Below are 17,677 nucleotides of genomic sequence, written 5' to 3'. Positions count from 1 at the left end.
GTTCATGCAACAACTGCTTTTAAGCAATAACTAGTAATTCATCTTTTGCTCTAAAACATATGACCAACACTGCTTTGGAGAATTTTTTCAATTCAGCTACATTAGAGAGTTTCAAAGCATGAGTTCCACTCACAACAAAGCAGCTCTACTGAAATTAAAGTCTAAACTTTGACATCACCGCTCCAAAACTTTAACTGCAACCTCACACTGGTTCTACCATGTTTTATGTACTTTTTTATCAATTATTGTGGAAATTTCTGTCAGAGGAAAACAAGCGCACAACTATTACCATTTCCATGGTATAAGCCAAGCTTATGAACCAGTTCTAAGTTTGTAGGCAGTGGTAGGGTAGATAAAAACAAAGGCTTTATGCACAGTTACATGACAGAAAGGTATGTGTGAAACAAGCAATAGATTAATGCCACAAATCTTCAAACTCCTTCAAAGGTCTTTTATTCTAGATCTTCTTTCATAAATTATTTTTAAACCCTTTTTTTAGTACCTGAATTTTGTATTTCAGTTTACTGACTCCACCCATCTATCTATCCATCATTCTCCTGCTTATTCCATCAGGGTCTGGGGCCTGTGCCTATCTTCAGCAGTTCATGGGCAACAGGATAATACAGAGACATGCACACACACACACTCACACCTAAGGACAATTTAGAGATAACCTACCAGTCCTTATTTTGACTGTGGGAAGAAGCCGGAGTACCCAGAGAGAACCCCTGCATGCACGGGGAGAACATGCAAACTCCATGCAGAAAGACCCCGGGTAAGGAATCAAAACCAGGACCTTCTAGCCAGGGGCAGAGCTAGATGGGGGGCCAGGTGCCCGCTCCCACCATTTTTTCCCTCTAATACAGATGGGGGCAGCAGTAATACTCTCAAGTGGAATATTCAAAACGTTTTGATTTTTTGTGGTTAATTTTACACATCAGTATACTAACATCAAATATGATGAATTCAGAATTCATGCTCTTTTCAAAACGACATTTTGTGTATTATGGGGTAAAGAGAAAATGTGTCTTTGCAAGTCAATCTGGGAGTCTTCAATGAAATCATAGATAAATAACAATTTTATTGTTTAAATATATGCGTCCACTTGTTAGCATAGGCTGTAGGAAAGTATAGTTTGTCTTTATTTAGAAAATATGGATGTTTTGCTTGTTAATTTTCCTGTTGGAACAGTGTAGATTGACCCAGAGTTTATCCACTTTCGGTCACCCCTCAGTGTACATTGGTTATTGCCTGTTCACCCTTATAAAAATGTTCTGCTTACGCCTCTGCTTCTAGCTTCAAAGCAACTGTGCTACAAACTACGCTACTGTACAACATGACATATTTGGTGACTCCTAGTAACATATTATTTTATTTTCACAACTTAAGGCTAAGGTCTGTTCTATTCCATCTGGCAAAATGATAATGTGGTTTATTTAAGTTGGCATGAATGAAGTGAATTAGTCCCATCTGCTGCAATGCATCCAAACAACAGCATTTTAATACCACAAATTTTTTATTTAAAAAATTAAAATTTTTACTGTTCTATTTTCTTAAATTTGTGCTTTATTTGTCGACTGTAAATATGGTAAAAGAATGTCAATTAAGTTTCAATAGAAAACTGAAAAAATGTCTTCCTCACTAAAAGCAAATGCAATTTAGCCAAAGTCAGTAAATGCATCACTAGATGATTAAGAAGTTTCAGACAATACCAGCAACATCCATCAGTCTAACACTCATGTTTCATCCTATAACTCTACTTCCGTCCTATTTGGAGCTGGATTTAAATGAAAAGGCTGGGCCTGAGTGTCCAGCTACAAATCATAGGCTGGGTTTAAGCTTAAGCTTCAGATTTGTTTCATGGTTGCCTTAAAAGCTCAAGTTTTTAGCTGCCTTTATTTCCTGTGTTTGCAGGACGGTCTACTTCTAGTTCAAACCACCCCATCCTCACAAGAAGTAAAAAATAATCCATACAGAAAATATACCTAATCATATCTAATCAGAAAATCCTACTGCAGCATGAAATAGATAGAACCCCCCCACCCCCGATCAACAAATTTGTCTGAAGACACTGGATCCAGCTGTATTCCTCTCCCACATCTGGTGGATCATTTAGGTCTGGAGGACTCGTTTTACTTCCTTGTTGTCACACCAACTGTAGCCGTGTAAAGTGAAGCCAGGCGCTGAGATCCTCCTAAAAAACAAAGAAAGAAAATCACTGGCCTTTCAAACAGATCAACAACATCAACTGTGAATATGCTATAAAAGCACTAAATGCTGAAATGTTCCACATCATTTAATGTTGACACTCGTGGATATTAGAACAATTAATAATCAATATATTGGTTACAGAGAAAATACCTGTGAAAGAAAAAAAGATGTCTGGTTTCATGTTAGTATTTCTCTAAGTAGCTCCCATTCCTTTGGTGGGAGAAGCCAGACATAAAGGGGCTGGCATATGTTAATCCTCAAGTGCTCACAGAAAGTTTTTATCCCCCTCCTCTCTAACTTAGACCTCTATTCTGGAGCTCTTAGGTGTCATCAATCACCCTTCCTGCAGGAACACATCTGGCTGGCTTTTTTGGACATAATCTGAGAGGAAGATCACATAAAAAGGAATATATATATGAAACAGTATCTTCTATTTCTTGTTACCGAATGGTGTCTATCAAAGCTTGCCGTATTAATGTAGACCGAAATACAGAATAGAACAGGTTTTCCTCCTCCTTAAAAACTTACACAAAAGTCCAGGAACCAGAGTAATCTGGAGGAGGTGGAGCTAAAGTAACACAATGATGGGAGGAGCTATGGAACTCACACAGCTGTGCTTATTAAGGTATTTATTCTATAGTGGACCAACTTCCACAACTCGGGTTGCTTTGCTCTAGGCTATGTCTTTGAGAACCATCAGAAGTGTGTATGTTTTATCTTGGTTATGGATGAAGTTTATAGTCTCTATTGCTCTTGGTGTGTCATCCTCTTGTGCCCCCCTCCCCCCCAGACGTGTAATGATATACAGCTGTGTTAAAGTTACCCCAAACCAACCAGTGAGGGAGAGAGAGAGGTTGTTCAGACAGCTGAACTCATTTCATGTGTGCTGTAATGTGGAAACGATTTCAGCCTTCTCCTCTCTCACCAGAACTCAGCTCAGCTTTAACCCCTGAAACACCAGAGAAGATCTGACTCACTGAACACCGTCCAGACTGCTTCTTACTTCTCTCCGATCGCAGCACTACAGCTGATCCTATTTATACCGTAAAACAGATATATTCCTGTTTTTTCTTCCTTTTATGGAAATTATTTTCAAATGTTAAAAAAACAATAGGACTAGTAGGCTATGTATCATTACCTCATATAAGTTCTCTTCCTAAACGTTTAAGGAATAAAGTCACAATTTTTTTAATGATATTTTGATATGCAGAATATTTAAAGATTTTAGAAGGTATAAAGAAGATGGCTTTACCTAAAGAGTCAATTAAACAAAATAGATTCTGTTTAGTTTGTGTTGTATTTTCTATATCATAAACGATACAAAGAAGAAAAAAATGTAGAGCCTGCTTATACAGTGAAAGAAAAATAATCGTTTTTAAGTGTTTGTCCAACATTTGTCCACAGTCCCCTTTATTCTGATTGCCCTAAATAAAATCCAGTCAGATCAGTTTCCTTTAGAAGTCAACAAATTTTTAACTACAGTGTAGTTGTGTATTATTTAGCAAAAGCTGTTTTGTTAGAAAAAGCTCCGATCCAAAGAGCAAGCTGAATTCTTGCCCTTTTCTTTTATTGTTTTTTTTTTATATTAAATATAAAACACTTCCTGTTGGAAATCACGCCGATAGGAACATCCCCAACAGCACCATAAAGAAAAAGATTATACAACAATATGCAAAGAGTTAAACTTTGGTTAGAGAACTGTTCAATCATTCATCTGCAAGTCGAAATGGCAAAGCAACAGAGACATGGTGATCCACCTAAAGTGACAGGTCAGATTAACAGCCAAGAGGTCCATGTGTTCTCTGGGCGAGCTGCAGAGATCTACACCTCAAGTGCTAGAAGAAAGGGTTTTTTTTTTTTTAAAAACCTTGTAGAGGACGTAGCAAAAATTTATGAAAAGGCGTTCTGGTAAAATACAACCACAGTTAAATTTTTGGCCTATTTGGTATAAAATACTAAGGGTCTGATCCCCAGAAGGTTTATATGAGGTCCTCTGGTTCAAGCTTGCCCTGCACACCCAGAACCAGAACCCAACATTGAGAAACTGTTTTTAGTTTTCATGCTCCACTATTCTGGATCAAACTCCCAGAATACTACTATAAAAGTGCTAAACTCTTAAGCTGCTTTAAATCAAGATTAAAAACTTACTTGTTTAGTCTCATTTGACTCTGCTGTCTAAACATTTTTAGTTCACATTTTAGTCCTACTTCCTTTCATTTTATTATCAATCATTTTATTATTAGTTTTTTTTATCATCTTGTCTTTTAAATTATTATTTCACATTCTTTTTAATTTCATGTTCATTATGTATTTAATCATCTATATGCCACTACAGTGTACTTTTCTCTCTTTTGCTATCTATTTATCTTTGCTATAGACTTTTCTTGCCTTGTGAAAACATGCAAACTTGTTAGCACCTGCAATACTTATCTTTAAAGTAGGTGCAAATTGAATTGCTTGATAGCCTTTATGAATATGCAGATCATATTCCAATGACCAGATTAAACAAATTCATGAGAGGAGGACTACAAATGTAAAAACCTACCACCTGCTAAATAATTTCTCAAATTGATTGTGGAAGCAGTTTTTTGTGTCTATATTTTGATACGTTAGAAAGTCTGGAAAAAATACGTCTGCAGAAGGGAGTCGTTAAATCATTTTAGCCTGCGCTGAACTGTCTATCTTTCTGGAAACATTTTAGTAATGGAAGAAGAAATTGCCTGTTTTGTAAACAAACCCATACTTGTTTGCTATATTACTTACTCAAATGGACATTGTTTATCCTCAGCACATGCACTTGTTGCACATGCAATTTGTTTCTGTTAACACAATTGAACTCATTTGGATTCTTTGAAGATCAGGGGTCCATTTCAGGAACCAGGTTTAAAAAACTCAGATTCAAAACTGCAACTATGATCTAGCCTAAGCTCGGGAACTCTGAGTTTTCTGTTTCACAACGGCTGTTTTGAATTAGTTTAATCAACTCTAAATACGTCCACTCAGAGTTAAGCGCATACATAACAAGTTTAAAAAGCCATCATCAGTGGATTGTAGACTCCACGAGTCACCATGTCAACAGGCAACAGGAATTGCCTATTTCAGCCCATTGGAACTCAAGGTTTTAATTAAAGAAAAAAAAAATGGAGAATGTGTTTAAAGACAATGAAACAGAGCTACAATTGCACAGGAGAGGAAGATAGCGAAGGAAAAGATTATTGCTTGAGTTAATGAGTAGATCTATATGAAACCGTCTATGACAGGCTGTTTTTTTATTTTATAAAAGCACTCTCCTCTCTGTTGTTCCATTTGTAGATCACTAAAATAAGATTCCTTATGATCAAAATCACACTCCTATAGTATATAATATATTTTCTGAATGCAGAAACTAAATTTCAGAAAATAAAATAGACTAAGTTACTTGTAAGAATTCAGTTTTATATACCTAGAAATGTTTACACATTTTAATTGGCCGTTTTGACTTTTATCAACTTGACTCAATATGTATGTATGAATGATATCTGAAATGCATTTCTTCATAACGAAAATAATAAAAATGCTGACCAGTAATAATAGGAACATAAAGATCTGGAATACATTCATAGACATCCGGAATTTTTATTATAGATGCGAAGAATGTAATTTTGTTTTAAATTGGTAATTTTGACAAGGAAAACAGTTTTTTTTTTCCAGATATCAGGAATACATGTTCAGTAAAACTAATACATAACAAAACGGCTTGCCTATAAATATTTAATTCTCAGTGGACAAAAGCGCCCATCATTCTTTAATAAGATCCTCATCAAACAGACATGCAATGATTATTTCAATACACAAAACTATGACAAAAATCTGACAATGTCAGAAATAAAACAACGTTATTGGCTGTAATGAGAGCAGGGACAGAGGACACTCTGAGTTTACTGAAGAAAACCTGCTACTGACCAGGTTAGCTCAGGGGAGAATGTTACTATGGTGACTGAAACAGAGGTTGAGGAAACTCTCTTTGTGAACCAGAAAACACAGAGTTTAGAGTTTACTTTAAGGTTTAGAAAACGTAAGAATTTTCAGTAAACCAGTTTCTTAAAATGGACCCCAAGACTTAAGTGTTGTAGAAATCTAACATTGCACATCACCTGGAAAACTGCAAAACACAGTAATAGCAGGATCATGCCATGGAGAGGTTTACATAAGTTTCAATTGTTTCTTTTCATGTAGTTTTCACAATATTTGGTGCTCGTAATACCATTAACAACAGCATTAGTTCTCAGGTAGCAGTTTTTAGCTTTCAGGCTCTAAAATTTAACCCTCTCCCTGGTAGCAAACAGTTTTTCTTATTTATATTCTGCTTAGTCATTTATCCATTAAAGGTGTTGTAGGAGATCTTGGAAAAAAGGTTCCAGCAAGTTATATATTTGAACATACACAACCATGCCTCTCCCTTCAGACCAACCCACGAAACCCCGCCTTCGAAACACGTGAACACGCATGCTGCCTGCAACGCATCTAGATCAGTAGGAGCAGCGCTATGATCACTCCTCTGAAACACTTTATTAACGTCTTAATTAACTTAAAATGCCGAAATCCAGCAAAACATGTTTGCTTTTATTATCCTGGTGCCTGCAGTTTGGTTTACGTCCATGAAAAGCGCCTTCCAGCTGGTCGCCTCCGCTGTGGTAAACCGGAGGCTGAATGGGTTGAATGGGATTCCTAGTGACAGCTCACCGCTGGTATGTGGGGGTCTGAGCGGCTCCGACAGAAATAATATTAGAAGGCAGGATGGTAATCTGGATGAACTGACTGCAATGATGATGTTTTCAGGTGGATTTTCTCACTTCAAAATAGATTCAAACTCATTTTTACCCACTGATCACAGCAAATATATCTGCCATTTTTACAGGCAAAAAAAAAAGGATAGGGTAGCTCCGCCCATACGCATCAGACCCACTTTTTCCACCAGAGCAGCAACCGGGATTTTGGTCGACTACAGTGCAGCACATAGGTCGAAAAAGGGAGCCGGTCAGGGATGAAGCGACCGAACCTGACCCGGTGATGGTAGCCTGGACACCTGCTTCCCAGTGCTTCCCCCCACCTGCCTTACCGGTCCCCAGCCCCCCTCCTCCAGCTGAGGAAGGGCAGCTCATGGCTCTCTGCTGAGGCCCGGCCCAGTTAGCGGCCCCCCAGAAAAAAAGTGTCCTCCTGTTCAAAATCTGGTCACCCTAGCAAAGATGCTTCAGCCACACATCAGAACTACACTTGTACAAGCATCAAAAATGAAGTATTATGCACATTTTTGCTGCTCTTGCTGCTTTAGGTGCGAATGTAGCATAACAGTGGCGTCCTGCACGAGCATTGGGAGGTTGATTCGTTCATGTGTCAGGGTACGCACACAGGGGGGAGGGACAAGCACACGACCATTATTGGCGTCTCAGGAACCAATCGTGTACAAGGGACCGTCTTTTGTGAATGGTTGGAGTTATTCATTGATTTCTCTCTGTAGCAGTGACCATTTATTGTAGTTTTATTTCCAGACCTTCTATTTCACTGCTTGCTAAGCGGCTGTGGTGAGATCTTTAAGCCACATGGTAAAAAATGCGTCAGAAAAGATCTCCTACTGCATCTTTAATTTTTGCTTTATGCTAAGACAGATTCAATTACAGAAAAACTAACAGGACTATTAGGAAAGATTTTCCCAGCTTTTTAGTTCAGATGTTACTCAGTGCTTAGAGGACCAATCATTCCCTCTTTACATGTTCATATTGTTTGTAGCAGTCCAATAGTTTCCCAGTTAGATTTGCAGGACTTTTATTTTTTCTCTCTCTCTCTCTCTCTCAAACCACGGCCCAGCTCTATCTAGCAATTAACTGCCTGCCGTGGACTCTGGTGACATTGTGTGGGGATATTTCTGTAACGTTTATTATGCCTTTGCTGACCAGACTGTGAGTCATTTAGACATAGAAGCAAATCTACCACAGGCACTGCTTCCCTCTAAGGGAGGTGCCTTGCTCTCACTTCTATTCTCTTCATTTCCTTTTTTTTATTTGAGAGATGATTTTGTTTATTTCCCATCTCTTTAGTTTGCATACAGAGAAGAAGAAATTTGGGAGGTCTGAACAGACTTTAAAATGTGCTCTTAGAGTTAAATTTAGTAATGTATTCAGTCAGATTCATGGATTTTCAACACTCCAACTGGCGCTCTATGTTACATATTTATATTTCTGCCCCACTTCACACTCCCTGCTTTTACAGTATATGAAAATCTTATAAGGAGAGGAAGCATACTTAGAATAACAATTCACAAATTTGACATGTATAATTTTAGGTACTTGACTGAGTGGCTCCTCCTTAAAATCCAAGCCTGTTTTTCCCTGATCCCCCTATTTTCTTCCACTGTGGCTGCTGCACAGACAGACAGCAGGATGAACTCCACCAAAGGCCTCAGCATGCTCATATACGCTCAGGCCTGTCTAGCCAACCAGTAATCCAAATTCTTTAACCCAGCCTGCGTTTTCCACACATTAACAGTGCCTGGAGCCTCATATAGAGCAGAAGAGGGAAGCCACTGCACAACATCACTAAGAGCTAAGGAAAATGCTATATTTCTAAAAGAATCTGTATCCAATACATTATTTGATTATTTAAGAAGACAAATCTACTTGATAAACATCATCTTTATTTAGACATTTTAAAATCTCTTTAAAAAAATCATGGCTAAATTAGGATACAGGTATTTTCTCGTGGCTAAAAGCTTATCTTAGCACACTTAAATAAATTGTCCGGATTCTTTGTTCTTACTTTTGCAGAAAATTGCACATTGCCTCCTGAGATCCTTTTTATTCTACAGTCAGATAAAGTCGTCCATTTCTGTTTGTGCTCATTTTAGTTGTTCAAAATCACTCAAACTAACTCAAAAGTGCACAGGCTACATTAGCTGATATCAAATCCCAATATTCTTATGAGGGGCAATTGTTCTGTTCAAAAGTAGAACAACTCCAGCTCCACTAGTCTTTGGCCAAGAGAAATTACTTTTAGAGGTGAGCCAAGATAGAGTCCCTGCACAGGGAGAGTGATGCAAACTCTATGAAGAAGGAACTTCTACAGGATTTGAACCCAGGAACTTCCTGTTGCAAAGGAACTTTGCAACTTGCACCGCTATAATACATCAGTCTAATCTAAATCTGCCAAAAAGAGAAGAAAGATTTGAATCCCCCCATGTATTATTTCTATGTTCTGTCTTTTCTCTTTTTTCTTTCTGGAACCTGAATTTCCCTTTTGGCATTAATAAAATATTTTTTAATTTAAATTGAATTGACAGTCATTTGTGCAAAAATGTCAAAAATGATATGATGTTGTGTTTCAGTGTTTGTTTTAAAACTAACCAGAGGCATTGAAAAAAAATTGTATTCTGCAGGATAAAACTACACAAACTGGTACTAATAGGACAAGGGCATTCTATGACATTATAAAAGGAGAATGTTCACCAATGTCACTTTAATGGTTTGAAAGAGATTAACCAGGCCATGACAGGGTGATATATCATAAGAAAAACAAGCCACTACTCTTAGGATTACTTTGGTTTCTACCAACTTAATTCAATATAATCTATTTTAACAAGTTAGTGAAATGTTAATCATATTAACTTAAGATAATCAATGAACCTTCAACTTTTTTTTTATCTGCTTCTCTCAAGTTAACTCAACTGAACCCAATTTATTTTATGCTCATATTCAAAACTTTATGGCAAAGACCAAGAAGCTGCAGATTGTAGATCTGCCAGAGGCTGGAATGAGCTCAAAGTAAAAAAANTATATATATATATATATATATATATATATATATATATATATATATATATACACTACAAAAAATTTAAATCCTAATAGGTAAATTTTTCTTAAAATCAGTGCATTTTTCCTTGAATTGAGGAGGTAAGTGCCAATGGAACAAGACAATTTACATTGAAAATAAGAAAAAACAATTGCATTTTCTTATTTTAAGTGAATTTTATCTAATGATCTTATTTTAAGAATAAAAATACTCATTACATTGGCAGCTCCTCTTACTTACCTACTCAAATTAAGGGTAAATACACTTAATTTAATAAATCTTTACTTATTTCTAGATTGTTTTTGCAGTGTATAAAGAAAGACCATCAACTGAACCCACTTTCTTTAGCTCTATGCAAGGTCAAAGCTCATAATTTGGGGATTATCATGTAAAATGTTGAGGGAGTGAGCCACCACTCCACTGGAAGAGTTAAGGATCTAACAGAAACAGTAAGGTGATGCAGTTATGATTGTTAGAATCAGGCTGGACTGGATGTAATCTGAACATGGTTATATTATTACACTGTATAATATTTTAAATAAAGTAAGAGATTTAAAGCAAAATTTAACAAATTTGATCTCTAATCAAAAGGACGACTTATCTGTGTTGCAGCTGGTCTTGGGATTAATTGGAGTGAACTGTTTGAATTTAAAAAGCATATATAATCTAAATTAATTGTTCCTCCTATTGCAGCCACTCGCTCTGTCCTGGGCTTATCCTGGCCATTACCTTGAGTCCACACAGAAGCAGATAACTGACAACAAATCTGCACGCCGACATAAACTCACAGTCAGACTCAGATCCTCCAGCTTTAAATAATGACCCTCCAATTTTCTTCTGTCATCAGAGAACTGTGAGTTCCTTTGAGTCGGTGCAGCAAACATCTTAAAGATCCATTTCTCTCCAGCTGATATTTAAATTACAGCATTTGTTCAGGCAGTAGTGTGCAAACAACAAACACTAACAAAAGACAAACATTTCAGTGAGTTGGTGTGATACTGAAAACAGGAACTCAATGTATTATTATCTTATTTGAACAAAGCGTTACTTTTTCTTTCCTTTCTAAACAGCAGCGTTTTTTTGCCGTTATTTTAAATGCCACCTTGGCGAAATACTAACCGGTAAATGAACAGTGATATGGAAAAATTTGAAAAATAACTCATTTTAACAGTAAACATCAGAACAAAAGCCAGGATCTGTTGAACGATCAAAAGATATGATAAAACAGAAAGAGCGTTACACTTTCTCTCCTGTGAAGAAGGCTTCTTTAGACTTTTCATGAAGGAGACTGAATTAAAAGAAGCGCCTGGAATATAGGCTGTAATTTAAAAAACCTCATCCGCCCCTGCATGTCTGCCACTGTGTGCACATGCAGTGCCCCTTTTAATTAGTGCCTTTAGGAGAGAGGGTACTTTTTATCTCACAATATAAATACTCTACATTTTCTTTGAAATAATCTTTCCTCCTCTCCATATTGTTTTTCTTTACTTTGTGTCATATTTCCTTCCTATGTCTAAACAGCACATGAGTTTGAGAACCTCACAGAAGGCAGATAACAGCTTAAGCTCTTTCAGATTCCTATGAGTGGAGCAGACAAGTCCACCTGTGCACTTTGAACATAAAACAATGAAAGGTATATTTGTGGTTATTCAACAGACTTCAGTAGTTTGTTGGAAAACACCAGTAAACAGAAAGAATAATCATGAACTGGAAAGAAACAAGATCGCCTTAGAAAGTAAAAGCTATACAATGCACTTATAATGCATCCCCAGAATCATGCAGTGGAAGTGTTTCTTTCTTCTGCAAGTACAGGATGGATGGAGCTAAATGAAGGGTAATCCTGACGAAAACCTTTTAGAGGTTTACCTTCCATTAAGGCGGTGGTTGCCAAGTTATTTGCTTTGGCATTTATTACAGCCTGATCCTGAATGTGGAGAAGATGAAGGAGATTATTATTGACTTCAGGAAGAACTGGCCTAACCACGTTCCACTGCTCATCAAGAGCTCAGCTGTAGAGGTGGTGAGCAGCACCAAATTCCTGGGGTTTCACATCACAGACACCCTCACCTCAGCTCTAAACACCACCTCACTGGTCAAAAGGGCACAGATGCACATGCACTTCATGCGGAGGATGAAGAGAGCCCACCCTCCCCCACCCATCCTCACCACCTTCTACAGAAGCACCATAGAGAGCGTTCTGACCGGCTGTCTCACTGTGTGGTGTGGAGGCTGCAGCGCCTCAGACTGGAAGAAAGTGAGGAGAGTGGTGAGAACAGCAGAGAGGACCATCAGGGCTCCTCTTCCTTCCATAAAAGACATTTCATCCCAGCACTGCATGTCCTGAGCCTGTAACATCATCAATGACCCATCACACCCCCACCATGGACTGTTCTCCCTGCTGCCCTCTGGGCAGATGCTTCGCAGAATCTAATGCAGGGCCAGCACTGTTGAAAAACTGTAACCTAGACTCTGCATTACATTTGTGAACATCATATCTGCACTATCGACATTGCTGATTTCTTTTTTATATATATATAATCCCTTTTAATGTTCTACAGCATTTTGCACCATTTTTATTTATTTTGCACTGCAGTGAACCTTTCAATATCAATGCCTTTTGCACCATGACTGGTTTCCTTTTCTCCTAAAGTTTACATTCTGGATCACTGCTGCACTTTATTAAATGGTAAAGTTTGTCCAAGTCTAAGTCCGCCCTCTATGAGGGCCCACTTTCGGAACCTCTGTGCTGGAGCAACTACCTTGAAAAGCTGCAATCTAGTAATTTAGATTAAACCAAACCCATTTGTGACTTCTTCTTTTTTTTCACCAAAATCTAATGTTCACGCTATCAGTTCAGCCCTTCTGGTCTGTAGCAGTTTGTAAAGAAATGTTAGAGTTTGTCTTTCAGGTGGTCTACTGATGATGGAGGTGAATAAAATGCATATTAATTTGAGATTTTCTGTTGTTATATATTTAAAAACTAAACTTAATTAATTTTGAATGGTCTTTGACCTAGCACACTAATAAAGTGTGGTATAATAAAGTATAGTCTTTCCTCTTCAGCAAATAGGAATGTGTTTTTTTCTTTTTTTTTATAGGTACAGATGGAAATATTTCTTCTACTTCCTCCATCACTTTTCTCTCCACACAGTAGTTTGTTTCAAGTGTGACTACATAACATTCCATCTTTCCAAAGCCACAGGCAGACAAGATAACATCAAACATTTTTTTTTACCTCAATTTGATCTGATGACTAATCCTGCTGATTTAAGTTTGCTGTTCCTTATCAGAGTCATGATATGTAATAAGTGTGCTGCATCATCTCTATCTCACAGCGTAATTATGAGACATACAGCGAGACAGAGGTGAGTGAGGATGAAGCTTAAAGTGTGAATATTAAAGGATCTGTATGCAGGCTCAGTTTGCAGGACTGTAAAAGATAAAAGTGGAAAAGTTGGATTGTTTATTTATTGTGAAAAGTTAAATGATATAACCTGTTGTGGTCTAAAACGAAAGCATTACATTAATTTATTGGAGTTTTTTTTTTCCCACAGCCACTCAAATCTGTTTATATTTTTTGTTTTAAATCTCAAATACTCTAAAAGAGTGAAGTAGTACAGTATTCATCCTGCAAAGAGCTCTAAAGTCTGATGATGTGGAACTTTTCAGCCATCTTTATTTCCTTGGGCTGTCTGTCTGGTCTCTTCCACCCACTTCAGGGCTTCAGTAAAGCTCTGCAGCGACTGGGAGCCTTGCCATCTTCAAAACACATTTCATCTCATTTGCTCCACCTCTTCTTCTGCTTCTTTTTTTTCAATGTAATTCTCAGGTTTAACTCAAGCAAAAACTTCAAACGAAAATCTTGCAAAAGGGTTTTCCCTCAATTGCCTTGTTTAGAGTACAAAGGTTGGGGGCAGAATACAATACAATGACAGAAATATAGGTTTTTATTAGAGGAATGTGACCGGTATGACAAAGTCTGAAACCTTCCCATAATGTTCACAAGTAAATCTGAGACGTTTGTTTGGGAGACATTGATGCACAGAAGCCGTCTTTGAAGTCAATGGTATAATTTGAAAAGCATTCTGGAGCTGAATTGATGTTAGGTTGAGTAAGAAGGTTTCAGGCAATAAAATCTTCTCCATTAGGTGTAGGAGGGGATGATAATACCGACAATAATCAAGAGACTACCTCACCTTTTAAATTACAAAAACTGTGTCTATGCAAAAAAGTGTAACCAAATCATACAGCATCTGAGCTTTTTTTTTATTTAAAGGGGCCATAATTGCAAAATATACATAATTATTCTTGTTCAGCAGTCTATGACATGGAATTAGCTGTAAAGTGCTTGATGGGGCCCTGGATATTGTTGGAGTGGTAGTGAAGCCTATAACATGTCTGGTCATGTGGGTAGGAAAGAGCTGCTCAAAGAGAGAGCAAAAGAAGGAGGGAAAGTAGTTCTTCTTCACATCTGCATTTACTCTGAAGTTTCTCCCAGCATTGTGCATGAGACACTGCATCCTCCGACAGAGTTATAACAGAGAGAAAGCTGCATTGATTCTCTCAAGGTATTATTATTTAAACTTCCAAACATGAAAAACTCAAGTTTGTCTAAGGGGACTTGATATAAAATGCTCTGTTGTTGAAGGTTAAATATTCCTGAGATAAATGGTAAAATGTTGCAAAACACTTTACATCTCTGGTCAATTAAATCAACTAGAAAATAAGACTCCAACTCCGTGCGTAACGACGCAAACGTCCGGTCTAGAATTAAACAGATAACGCCAAAAAATAAAACAACATAAAGCATAACAAGAATCCGAGAAGAGGTTGACTAAGTTTTTCCTGGTGGTAAAACATCCCCACTAACCCTCGTCGTGTTTTTGGCGCATTTTACGCACAAATCAGCGCGCATTGCCCTTTTACGCACTGGCCTGGTCGCCGCACAGACGCTCTGCAAGAAAAGAGTAAAGTTAGGCCTTCCTCTGCCTTATAAACCTCGACGCTGTCCACGTCCTCAAAAAGAATGGATCTAATTAAAACGTTGCACTCGTCATCATCGCCAAAGCTTGTGCCAAACTCTTTTCTGTTGGAGAGGGGAAAAGGCAGGGAGATGCAGGACTACATGACTGCCTCCAAACTGCAGAGGGATGGGAGTCAGATTGGGTTTCTCCTCTCTCATTGGTTGACGGGCCGACTTTTGACACGCAGACCAGGGACCCTCCTGCCGTATAAATAGGCCTGATAGATCTTTATTATTCTAGCATCACGGCAGCAGGCATCTGCAAAGTTTGGAGTAACTCTTGTCACCACAACTGTATGCCTGCTTAAAGGTGGTTTAAAGTCAGGGGCTCTGCGGCACAAGGAGTCTGCATGTCTGCTTAGACATGCTCAGCTTTGTGGATACTCGGATTCTGTTGCTGCTTGCAGTAACTTTATACCTAACGACATGCCAATGTAAGTTTTGATTGTCTACTCTTTCTCTGTGATGGATCTAAGCTTTTTTCCCCTCCCTGGGTCCCAGCTGCTTGAGGATGTTTTCGACTGGTTTTTGTTTGGGACTTCCATGATGATGGTCAACCTTAACTCAACGGACAGAGGATTCTTCACTTTATCAAAGGATACAATAGGACATGATTAGTTGTTTTTCTTTAATGGATAAGTAAAACAAAACAAAAAAAGTATTTCAAATGGGTGAGATCTTCCTAATAACGCCCCTTCCCTGTTATATTGCATGCTGAACTAAAGATGCGGTATTTTCCACTGTCTTTTTTTAGAGAAGCAGGATGAAAAGCTTTTGTGGGGCGTTGGACACATTGTTCCACTCACCCGGCCAAGAAAGGCAACTTTTGCGTTTTTCACGTTGCAATGTCGCCACCTTGTGGTCATAGGGCCAAACTCCAATTTGGCACAATTTTGACTTTTTTTCCCCCCACTAAGCCAAAATCTACATTTTAGGAAAGAGAAATGCAGATAAAGCATCGAATTACTAGAATAGAAACTATATATCTATATTTTTAGTTAATATATCTTATATTTATTTATAATTCACTATTTGAATAACTGAAAATTATCCATAAAAACAAAACAAATAAAAAAATTAAAAAGACCAAAAACAATTCCCTTAACTTTAAGATGTGGTGCATATTTTACATTATATGATGAAAATGGAAAAGAAGAAGGCTGTCTCACATTGCGCTCTAGTATGCCACCTGCTGGATTAAATTGGACATAACATGTCTGAGTTCATAGGGAGGTCCCAGCTGTTCCAGTCTCAGACATTACCTCCAAACCACCCAGGGAGGAGCTGATGCTCACCTGCAAAGTGAATAAACCAGAGAAGAAAACTATTAATATGCCAAACTAATTAATTCTTTTTTTTTTTTTTTCAAAGAGCTGAGCTACAAAGAACAGTTGCAAATGTCAGAGGAAATTACCTACATCTTGCTTTGTTTTTACTGGCAGACAAAATATTCCAGTCCAGAGGGCATATGGCAGCCAGTTCAGGCCTGTTATTAAGCTGCAGCTTTCATATCTGGAATGCTGCAGTTTCCCAAGCATAGACATACATTACATAGTTAGAGCACCTCGGTGGTTACAGTGATTCACTGAGTTTGTTAAAGCACACATGGCCTCCAGCTCCTAATTTAGACTGGGCTGAGACATTTTAGACCGCATGTAGGTTATGAGGAAGCAAATATTGTTTTATTATTTACTTTATATGTTTTATCTTTTGAAGACGGTATGAGTGAAAAGAAAACGATCCCGAAGGCAACAAAGAAAGCTACATTTTATGTCTAATATATCATCAGTATGTCTAGAATTAAGTATCTCCACCTAGAAAATCATGTTTCTGCTTTCTGTTGAACAGATAATACAGCACAGAATTAAAATGAGGTTAAATTAAGGATTTCTTGCTTGCTGTGTAAGTTTTGAAATGTTCTAACAAGAGTATTCCCTTTTCTCCCCCTGCCCTCGTCTTTCCCTTCCTCCTCGCCCACATCATCATCTCTACAATGCCACAGTGTCGGTTAGTATGCATGCATGCCAGAACCAAAACAATATACTGTATCTTAAAGACAGCTTTACCTTGTCAAGTCTTTCCTCTCACATCCTCCATGTCCTTTTAGACGTATCACTTGAAGGCTACTGTTAGCCAGTGTTGACCAGTCTGAGCAATCTCAATCACGGCAGAGCATTTCATTTAGGCTTAACTGAGCTATTTCTCTCAGCTTGTTCCCCTTCTTCCTGTCCATGGTAGGATGAGGGTCCCATTGGCTCTAGACTGTGTCAGTGAAAGTTAAAACCATGGTGCTGAGGCACCCGTGAGAGCCTGGCACAAAGGATCCTTTCTGAGGGCGGCAGAGAGGGGGCCAAAGGGAGGTTTGTCACAATCTGCTGATTTTGGGTCAGTTTGGGGTCTAGCTCTGCTTCTCATTTGAGATAGATGCAAAAAACCCACACCTGCAAGTAGGAGAAAAGAAAGAAAAGTGATTATCTCCTTAAATCTATTTTGATTGAGATTGCTTGGACTCTTGTTTGGCATTACCACAGCATATCAAGGTGCACCTGGCACTGTGTTTAATAGGCATCCTCTTTGTGGTGCAAATAAGTTGTTGTGCTGCTTATTATTTGTTTGCAC

The 17,677-nt window shown here is 38.0% G+C and overlaps 1 protein-coding gene and 1 long non-coding RNA gene across 4 annotated transcripts in view; one reads left to right on the top strand and one right to left on the bottom strand.

The window, feature by feature from the left end:
* Positions 1 to 940: 940 nt before the first annotated feature.
* LOC107085876 lies at positions 941 to 17,297 on the bottom strand. Of its 3 annotated transcripts, none has more exons than XR_001481277.1 (4): positions 17,125 to 17,297; positions 16,473 to 16,578; positions 16,228 to 16,353; positions 941 to 2,194 (listed from the first exon to the last, which is right to left on the bottom strand). It is a non-coding gene; the product is annotated as an uncharacterized LOC107085876 (long non-coding RNA). The 3 variants fall into 3 exon arrangements; XR_001481278.1 differs by having other exon boundaries at positions 16,477 to 16,578; XR_001481279.1 differs by lacking the exon at positions 16,473 to 16,578.
* The window catches only part of col1a2 (collagen, type I, alpha 2), an 18,219-nt gene continuing 15,808 nt past the window's right edge, over positions 15,267 to 17,677 (top strand). Inside the window, exons 1-2 of the mRNA XM_015376499.1 lie at positions 15,267 to 15,492; positions 17,061 to 17,065. Coding sequence (XP_015231985.1) covers positions 15,423 to 15,492; positions 17,061 to 17,065 — 75 coding nt within the window. The 5' untranslated portion in view covers positions 15,267 to 15,422. The remainder of the gene's footprint in view (positions 15,493 to 17,060; positions 17,066 to 17,677) is intronic.

The sequence above is a fragment of the Cyprinodon variegatus genome, unplaced genomic scaffold, assembly GCF_000732505.1.
Source record: "Cyprinodon variegatus isolate N-32 unplaced genomic scaffold, C_variegatus-1.0 Scaffold135, whole genome shotgun sequence".
Classification (NCBI taxonomy): Eukaryota; Metazoa; Chordata; class Actinopteri; order Cyprinodontiformes; family Cyprinodontidae; genus Cyprinodon; species Cyprinodon variegatus.
Note: the sequence above shows the minus strand (reverse complement) of the source record. Positions and strands in the feature narration are given on the sequence as shown.